Below are 10,515 nucleotides of genomic sequence, written 5' to 3' on the forward strand. Positions count from 1 at the left end.
TAAATTGATACAACCACTATGGAGAACAGTATGGAGGTTCCTTAAAAAACTAAAAATAGAATTAACATATGATCCAGCAATCCCACTACTGGGCATACACCCAGAGAAAACCATAATTCAAAAAGACACATGCACCCCGATGTTCATTGCAACACTGTTTACAATAGCCAGGTCATGGAAGCAACCTAAATGCCCATCGACCGACGAATGCATAAAGAAGATGTGGTACATATAATACAATGGAATATTACTCAGCCATAAAAAGGAACGAAATTGGGTCATTTGTAGAGACATGGATGGATCTAGAGACTATCATACAGAGTGAAATGTCAGAAAGAGAAAAACAAATATCGTATATTAACGCATGTATGTGGAAGCTAGAAAAATGGTACAGATGAATCGGTTTGCAGGGCAGATATTTAGACACAGATGTAGAGAACAAACGTATGGACACCAAGGGGGGAAAGCCGCAAGGGGTGGGGGTGGTGGTGTGATGAATTGGGCGATTGGGATTGTCATGTATACACTGATGTGTATAAAATTGATGACTAATAAGCACCTGCTGTATAAAAAAATAAATAAAATAAAATTCAAAAGTCACAAAAAAATAAAACAAACAAAAAAGACTAATTCAAGGATGATTGACTAATTTTACTGGAGTCATGTGTCAATCTCTAAAGTAATCAAAGTGGTTGCGAGAAATTAGGTACTCTGGCCATCCTGGGTCATCTGCCCACCCTAACTGCTTAGCATCTGTGCTTTATGCAGAAACAACATTTAAATGTAAAATATTTGGTGATCTGAACATTTCTCCCTAGCAGTTAACATTAAATTATAATAGCTAGTCTTCTAAAGCTAAAACAAACATAACTGCAAAAAATTCAGAGCAAAATTATTAAAATATTTCTACATTGAAACAGACTTTTTGGTACCTCAGTGATTTATTGAGCAAGAATAGTTGGTACTCTGCTGGGTATGGCAGATACAATGATGAAGGAATAATAGGTCACTACTCTTGATCCACTTAGAGTGTAATGGGAAGAGAAAGACGGTATAGAGATGATTATAATGCAGCAGAGAAACACTGCTGCAGAGGCCTGCACAGAATGCTTTTGTAATGAGGATAGAACAATGAACTCTGCCTGAGGCTTTCTGGGAAGATTTCCTTAAAGAAAAGGTGAAGAAGAAGAGGAGTTTCTAGATAAAAGCTAAGTGGGAACAGGGAAAAGGTCTTTCAGGAGAAAGGAGTATTGTCAGCAAAGTGGCACAAGAGTGCGAAAAGATCTGTCATAATAGGAAATAGCAAGCAATTCATTGAAGTTGGGCATAGACTACATGAGGAAGAGAGGTGGACGTGGTGGGGTGCATTATGAAATATTGGTACTTTGAGGGTCAGTTAAGGAGTTTGCATTTCGTTCTACAGATTATGGAAAACCAGTCTGGGTTGATAAGTAAGGGAGGGATAAGATTAAGTGTCACAAATGATGCCAAAGGAAATAATATTCTCTTTTAGCTTGCTGTTATTATACTTAAAAACTTATATTGATAAGCGTACTTTAATGAAGCAAGCAGGCTCCCAGGCTCCCATCGAGGTAAGAGGATGCAAGCCTGCTGCATCACCCTCACCCTCACCCAGGAGGGCATTTGCTGTTGTCTAGGGAATTATCATCTCTGAGGAGAAGAATGAATCATTCGGGCAGAGAGCATATTTGGAGAAGGCAGTTGTACATATCATTTTTCCAAATGTTTTAATATTATGAAAATCAGGTTTTATAGGTGAGGTGAAGATTGCCACAATCCTCAAAGGTAATTTAGGTAACTCATATGAAAAAGCAGAATCTGTACGGGTTATCCAGAGTGGAGGCAGTCCTCCAAGAACTGGGAATTCTCAAAACATTTTCTCTACTGCAGAGAAGCCCCAAGGGATGTGGGTTCAAATAGTTTTTTATGTACATTCCTTACTTATATGTAAAAATGCACTGTGAAACTCTTATACAGTACATCCTCACAGACAAAAAGACAAAGAAGAAATAAATGTGCAGGAATGCACAGAAGCAAAGCATTAGAATTCCATTCCCAAAGAAGGTACCTAAATCCTCCTATTCCAGTGGATACACTGTAATACCTGTATCATGGAATAAAGTGTCATCTTTCCTTTTTCTTCTCCATGAATAAACTACCTCATGGGAAACTTCACTGCATTTCATAGATTTAAACAGAATAAAGATGCTTGGTTTCCATGCCAACCATGCCTGCTTCTCTTTTGTTTCTCATTCATTTATTTATTCATCTATTTAACCAACAAATCTTTGTTGAGTACCACAAATATTCATCGTGTGTGTAGGTACTGATGGGAAAACTAGGAAGATCAAAGTAGGTCTCCTGTCCTCATAAAGCTTCATGTCTAGCGAGGGAGAGAAATACTAAACACACACTCAAAAGTGCCATCCCTGTCATCCGGAGGCCAGCTTGGACTTCCCTGCCTACTGAGAGGCAGATGAGATTGGCTGGAACCTCCCAGATCCACATCCTGGGGGGCCAGAAGCTCCACTCAGCACATATCTGGACCCCTCCGACTCATGGTATCCCCTCCCGCCAGGCTTCTCCTGCTCTGTGGTGAAGCAGGCATTGTTCTGTGCCTCTTTCAAAGAAGACAACTCATCCCTTCCTCAATTTCCACTAGACACTCATTCACATAAAGCATTTGTAAGTATGACTGACTTTAACCAGGATTTAGGGGTAGGAGGACAGTCCACAGCATGGCTGCACAGCAAATAAATGTGAAAACATTTGGAGATTCATGGTTTTAAAAGTCCATTCAACGACTCAGTTTCTCAATACTCAGTTTCTCTTCAATACTCAGCCTTCTACCATCTCACTGGTTCCTCCTTTCTCCATTTCCTTTCTCTCCTCCCCCTGTGTTTCTCTTCCTACAACTGCTCAGAAGCAAGCAAGCAACCACCACAATAACAAACACAATGAACAATAAACAAAGCCCTTTATTCTCTCATGGAGCCTGACCATTTTTTTGCTTGTTTGGACTCCTGAAGACACTCATCCTCTCAGAATTACACTGTCTATTCCAAAAAGCTTATCTATGTATTATATTCAACATGGATATTTTCTATCTGAAGAGAAATTTTGTTGCCATCTGTTAAGATATGTATCATTAACCTAGATATATTACAAATTAGGATGCATGCTCTCACAGAAAATTAGGAAGTACAATACAGTACAGTTTTAGGACTGGGGGATTAGATTTAAACTGAAGAATTAGGGAAGGAAAGCTTCTCTGAGAAAGAACACCACTTCTGAAGACTTAGCTAGGCACAAACTGTGGGGGAAGGGCATTGCACGCAGGGAGACGTATGAAAATACATGCAGAGGTGTGGAAGGAGGAAGGAGTTTGGTGCACTGGCAAAAGCAAAAAGAGGCCAGCATGGCTACACCCGAAAGTGGAAGAGGAGAAAGAAAGCGATGAAGGTGCGGAAGTAAGCAGGGGTCAGGTCCCATGGGAGCTTGTCATCCACGTGACTCCAAGTTTTAAATTCCTGCCTCTTGCCTAACAAATGAAATGACTTCATGAACTGTTTTTACTAAATGTTGATTTTATTGATTTTCAAAACAGAAACAGTTGTGCCAAAGCAAACTTATATAGACACATAGACACACACACACACGCACATGTTATGTAAAGCACCTTCCCCAAGGGCCGTATAATTTGGCATTATTACGAAGTCTATTCTATAGCCATATATATGATTCTGGGTCAGCCGGGTAATTAGCTGAAAATTATCTTTATATTCATTTTCCCTCCATAGGAATGTTTCCTTCAGAGAGACCCAGAATATGAACCCTTCTGTAACAGCTTTAAAAAAATGTTTTCTGCCAGCAGCACATGAATTCTCTATCATCTTTCAGGATTTGTATCTGCCCAGCTGACACACCTATTTCTGCCGAAAAGCAAGTAGCTTCTTGCTCTGCTCCGTGCCTTACTATTGGCAAGGCATTGCAGGAATAGATTTAAGCTCTATTTACCACCAGGGTAAACTGCCCTTCTATAGCATTCTTGTAGAAAGGCATTTCAGGCGGGATCAGTATGTCCCCATGTATTTACAGGTACTGAAAATGACATACACACACACTCTAGACATTGTGCCCACTCCTTACTGCCAATGTTAATCTGGCCCTTGGAACTTTACACATCACAATAGATTCATGTATTCATGATGATGTTCATTCTGTTATTTTCTGAAAATAAATTATTTTGTTTGCTCTCCCAATTCTGCCTACCCCAAACTACCTTACTTTTCTTCTCCACTCTTTCTTTTCAACTGCTAATAGTCATGCTTTTAAGCTGTCTTTTATTGAACGTAATAAATTAAGGGATTAATCTTCAGTGGTTTCACCTTTGCATAAGAGTCAGCAGCTTACACACTAGCACGCTCACAGTGTTGAGTAGACAGAAATTCATTTCAGTAGTAAAAACATTCACTGACCTTAGAAAGAAAACTTTCCATTTATAGTTACTGGCTAGTCTTGCACAACTGTAACTTTCCAACACAGTATAATACTTTAAAATTAAGATATTTTGAGGAATTTGTATCTTCTGTGGCTCTTCCTCAAAATGAAGCCATTGCTGAGACTGAGTTTGCTGGAGGTACTAAGACTACAGCTGGTCATCTTGTGAGTCAGTGCTTATGGTGGAAACTTGGCTACTGGTATCGGCAGTTTCATAGCACTTTTGGTCTTTGGCAAAGTTGATGAAAACCTGATTTTTCAAGGGAAATAAAGCCATTAGTACTTGGTAAACCAAAGGAAGAAACAAGGTGTGTGTGTATGCACAATGGGAGAGCAAATAAGCAGAAAACTAGATTTCATAGGGGCACGTCCAACACATAAACAAACTCTCACTAGGAGTCCTTCCTTTAGGTATTGAAATTTACCTGGGGTTTGAAAATAATATCTATATCTGCAACTATAAATACATTTATAATCATAATATAAATCTAAAGCTATAATTAAATATCTATAGCCACATATTTGTATCTATTTGATCTGTATCAGTATCTTTCAAGTATCTTTTAACAAGGAGCCCAACCCAAGCCCTTATCAAATGTTTGTATGATGATGTTGAGAGAAACTTCACCAGTTTCAAGAGTTTCACTAGTTTCAACAGTTAATGCACTAAAATAAAATTTGTATACAAAGTTCTCATCAACATTATGTTCAGTAAGCTTATTATTTAACAGGCAGAACATTATGACTTTGGTTAAAATTCGATTGGTCACAGATTCATCCAGAAAATATTGAGAGTCTACTTTGTGCCAGACATGATACTGGTAATTGGTTACAAGTCAAAGGATAAATCTTCTGTGTTGGCAAAGCCATAATTGCCTTAACTCCCCATAAAAAATTGTCCATGAGATGCAGCATGATTCAGAGGCCTCTGTAGCCTCACTTTCAGACCCATTCCACTGATAGGTCCAATCAAATGTTCTATATATCAGGTTGGTTGAACTGTATAAAACTAAAACAGTGCAAAGGTGAGGAAGGATGTTTCATGATGCCTCAAGTTATTGAATATAAATGTAATTAAGACAGATGATGTGAATGAAAGAAAAGAATCCTGCATTTACCACTTTGGTTGCCTGAATCTAGCAGATCTAAAGCTTTGGCACCAAATTCTCACTAGATAACCCCCCATCCTCCCCTAATCTAGGAAGCCAATCAATAGAAATGTTATTTAAGAAACCTACCAAGGAGAAAGTAAGGAAAGTGTTAACAGCTATTTGTTTTATAGATGAAAATAATTGTTGCTTTACATATACAGATAACTGATGGGTATAGATGTCTTACAGAAGGAAAAAAATCTTCTTTTCTCCATTAAAAATAGTTAACTCTTTTCACATTTTTTTCCTATCATCCCAAAATGCACTTAGAAATAAATTAAGCTAAGTTTTTCAGGTGCAAGTTTAGATATTGCTTCAATTAAAAACAAATTCAATGTCATTAAAAAGAAATAATCAGAATGTGTAATAATTAATGTGACATTGTGCACATGGATCATGGTATCCAGCTTACCTCTTCCAGAGTAGTCTGACTCACTAAGAAATTTGTGATATTTAAAGCAGTCTTGTTGGTTTCCAGCAGATCAAAAATGTTTGCTACTCCTCCTGCGGTGATCGGCACATGATACTCTAGCATGCTGAGGTGCTGATCCTGTGGGAACCAAAGGGAAAAAATGTATTTCTCAATGTCAGGTAATATTGACTTGACTAGACATAACTTGACCAAGAGCTAAGAAACGTACTGAAATTCATTCCTCTGAAAACGATGTTACATTGTAAATAATGGGTATGTTTTGAGATTAACAGCTTTCGAAGACGAGATAAAAAGTTTTATGAATGTCCAAGAGAAAACAAATTAAAAAGCTAATGAAAATTCCAAAATATTCTACATTCATGTGCACTTATAAAGACATTACAGTCTTGCCTAGGAAAAAATATTGTGGAATGGTATTGCCAATGTCAGATTACGCTTAGCTCACATAAGCGTTTTCAGAGATAACTTTTAGAAATTTCATTTTTTAAAAAATGTTAGAATTGTTCTAAAAGGCTAAGGATTAGCTGTTCAATTATATTGGCTAAAGTTGCCAGATTTCAAAAGCACTGTCTATGAGAAACCTCATTCAAATAATGCTACATTCTTTCTTAACTCACTCTAAAATTCTTTTCAGTTTATTTAGTCTGTAGTATCACCATCAATTTAGTAATCTATTCTTATTTCCTTGGAGTATCTTTAACATCTTGCTTTCCTGCATATTTCATCAATTATCATATCTTATTTATTTTTCCTCTAAAATAACTCTCTAATGTAACCTTTCCTCTCTATTTGCACCATCAATTTTATTAACTTGATGCTCATCACTCCACATCTGAGTTACTGCAACAGCCTCTTCAGAAGCTTAGAAACCATATACACTCATATGTTCTGACACAAAGTAGCTAGGATAATCTTTCCTAAACACTAGTTTGGTCAGGATGGTTTTTTTACTCCATAAACAATCCCTGTAACCTACATTGATCAGATCAAGATTGTATATTGCAGCCTGGTATTCCAGACCTGCGTTACTGGAAACCCCTCTTCTCCTTTGCTCACTGTCTAGCCCCTCTCATTGATTTGTGTTTACATCACACCTGTCACTGCAATCAGGATATCTTATTGATACTTATTTTTACTCCCAAATTGTTGTTTGGTTATTTCCCTTTTAGAGATCTAGAAACCATCACATACTTGTAGAGAATGGTCTGCTTAGGAAGTAATCAAACTTTTATCATCACTGCACTTGTCTTGTATAGCGCTAGTCCCCTGAGGAACAGACCAGGGCAAATGTAATCTCATCACTCAGTGAATAAACACAGATTTTAACCCAGAAGTTCACTGAAAGAAGAAGTACTATGACCAATGTGGTTTGTGCAAAAAAAAAAAAAAAAAAGTGTCCTTTAACTTTTAAAGTTGATTTTAATTTAGATGATAGAAAATCGACTTTGATAAGAATCAGAGGTTGAGGCAAAGGTATTTTGTAGAGATAAAAGAATTGTTTTTAAAAATGAACTCTATTTTGCTCTCCAAAATCACTTCACGTTAATATGGTGCCTGACAGTTTATGAAGCACCTTTGTGGACTTTTATCATTTAGTTCTCACACCAGTCTTGTGAAGTAGATGTCAACAGTATTTGTAAAATAGGAATACGAGGCTCAGAAACTTTAAATGTCTTGCTGGAAATCACACAGGCAGAGCTGGACCTCAGCCCAAGTCTTCCAATTTCTTTTCATCATTCCACATCTGACTTCCATTTAAAAACAATCACTTGCTATAATCATCTTATATCAATTACCTGCACGTCAAAGATGTTACAATGATAATTTTTTTGTCAAGTGTATTTAAATATGTACTATGTGAGATTTATATGTATATATCTGTGTGTGTTTCCATCCTGTTGATATGTATATGTAAGATGAAATTTATTGAGCAATGTTTCAGGTAGTGTGGGATTTAAGAACTTGATTTCCAAGCAATTCTCCTAAAAACTTTATGGGTTTATCTTTCAAGTGAGGAAAGCAAAGGAGATAATCTCTTCTAGCTGTGACATTCTGGAACTTTGTAATTTATTTTTTCTTAGAAGAAATGCCCTTGGTCATATGTATCTGTCATTCCTCAATTCCCTAACATATGTAACTAATAATCTAGTTAAGCATACAACCTGAAAAGTAATACGATATGGTCATAAAGCCTTTGTGAGGAAGAAATAAAGGTAGGTAAAAGGACTATGTTACTCTTAAGTAACTACAAAAATATATAACTAATTTGAAGATTTTATCTGTTAAAACTAAGTGTGCTTCAGAGTATCTTAAGCATCTTGAACTAATAAATATATTAAGATGAATAACAAAGATATGGTCAGCTTGAAAATGACAAACATCCACTATGATATTAGATTATGACTATCAAAACCAGTCAATCTCTTACTTTTAAGTATGTTTTTGGAAAGTGAAGTTGCATGAACCTTGTGAGGGGCTCCATGCTCACTTTGGCATTTTTCACGTGAACCTTGACGGTAAATCCTCGTCCAAACCTAGAAAGAAGTGCAAAATACAGTATGAGTTATGTTTTGATGAAATAGCTCCTTTGGAATTCTAGATAATGAAACAGGACCCAAGCTGACCATGATAGCCCCTTTTCCTATATAAAGAATATAATTTTGCTATAAAAGTTCAGGGCATGTTGCAAACTGGAAATAGTGTACTGCCATGACTTTTTATTTATTTCTACCACTATACAAAGTCAGATCCTTTGGACAAAAGTTGCATTAGAAAGAAAATACAAAATCTTGGCTTTCTTTGGCATCCATGAAATGGTAATTGATGTAAATTCCTGGAGCTACATACTTTCTAATTTAAAGCAAAGAGAATCTTTAAAGGCAAGTTACTGGAGATTTGATGTCAATCGTAAAGATTAAAATCACTGGGTTTTTAAAAATAAATAATAAATCAATATACTAGCTAACAGTTTGCACCAAAAATAGAGTTTGTAAACAAGTCACAACAGACTCTCTGGGAACAACATATAATGCCTTTTTCATCCTTTTTTCTTATCTTGGTTAATATTATAAGAAAGCCAAGCTGTTGTACAAAGGTATAAAGTAATGTCATGATGTTGGAAGATTAACATGGATATGTATAAATGCATATGCACTCTGACAAACATAAAAATATTAATTTGATAGTATGATATTTATGCACATCTCCCCAATGTATTTTTGATGAAAAGGTTTTGAATGTAGTAAAAATGTTAAATAGCTTGCTGAAAGCCTGTGCAAATGGCAAATGAACGTGCTAGATAAAAATCGACGCCTTCATATACTTGGCAAGATCTAATTTGTTACTGATATAACTCTTTTCTTTTTTTGCGCGGGCTTCTCATTGCAGTGGCTTCTCTTGTTGCGGAGCTCGGGCTCTAGGAGTGCGGGCTCGCGGGCTCTAGAGAGCAGGCTCAGTAGTTGTGGTGCACAGGCTTAGTTGCTCCGCGTCATGTGGGATCTTCCTAGACCAGGGCTCGAACCCGTGACCCCTGCATTGGCAGGCATATTCTTAACCACTGCGCCACCAGGGAAGTCCTATCATTTACTTTTTTTTCCTTTGAATTTTTGAATTATATTTTATTTATTTTTGTATACAGCAGGTTCTTATTAGTCATCAATTTTATACACATCAGTGTGTACATGTCAATCCCAATTGCCCAATTCATCACACCACCATCCCCACCCCCACGCAGCTTTCCCCCTTTGGTGTCCATACATTTGTTTTCTACATCTGTGTCTCAACTTCTGCCCTGCAAACCGGTTCATCTGTACCATTTTTCTAGGTTCCACATACATGCGTTAATATACATATGCCCAGTAGTGGGATTGCTGGATAATATGGTAATTCTTTTTTTTTTTTTTTTTTTGTGGTACGCGGACCTCACTGTTGTGGTCTCTCCCATTGCAGAGCACAGGCTCCGGACGCACAGGCTCAGTGGCCATGGCTCACAGGCCCAGCCGCTCCGCAGCATGTGGGATCTTCCCGGACCGGGGCACGAATCCGTGTCCCCTGCATCGGCAGGCGGATTCTCAACCACTGCGCCACCAGGGAAGCCCCGGTAATTCTATTCACAGTTTTTTAAGGAAGCTCCGTACTGTTCTCCATAGTGGTTGTATCAATTTACATTCCCACCAATAGTGCAAGAGGGTGCCCTCTTCTCCACACCCTCTCAAGCATTTGTTGTTTGTAGATTTTCTGATGATGACCATTCTAACTGGTGTGAGGTGATACCTCACTGTAGTTTTGATTTGCATTTCTCTAATAATTAGTGATGTTGAGTGGCTTTTCATGTGCTTCTTGGCCATCTGTATGTCTTCCTTGGAGAAATGTCTATTTAGGTCTTCTGCCCATTTTTGGATTGGGTTGTTT

At 37.4% G+C, this 10,515-nt stretch overlaps 1 protein-coding gene across 2 annotated transcripts in view; it reads right to left on the reverse strand.

Moving 5' to 3' along the window:
- Positions 1–3,392: 3,392 nt before the first annotated feature.
- ABCA12 (ATP binding cassette subfamily A member 12) overlaps positions 3,393–10,515 on the reverse strand; it is a 191,964-nt gene continuing 184,841 nt past the window's right edge. The window contains exons 51-53 of one of the 2 annotated variants that reach the window (XM_024124681.3): positions 8,534–8,639; positions 6,085–6,222; positions 3,393–4,771 (exon numbers count right to left, since the gene is read on the reverse strand). In XM_024124681.3, coding sequence (XP_023980449.1) covers positions 4,670–4,771; positions 6,085–6,222; positions 8,534–8,639 — 346 coding nt within the window. In that variant the 3' untranslated portion in view covers positions 3,393–4,669. The remainder of the gene's footprint in view (positions 4,772–6,084; positions 6,223–8,533; positions 8,640–10,515) is intronic. The other variant, XM_024124680.3, reaches the window with a different exon arrangement.

Source organism: Physeter macrocephalus, chromosome 2, assembly GCF_002837175.3.
Source record: "Physeter macrocephalus isolate SW-GA chromosome 2, ASM283717v5, whole genome shotgun sequence".
NCBI lineage: Eukaryota > Metazoa > Chordata > Mammalia > Artiodactyla > Physeteridae > Physeter > Physeter macrocephalus.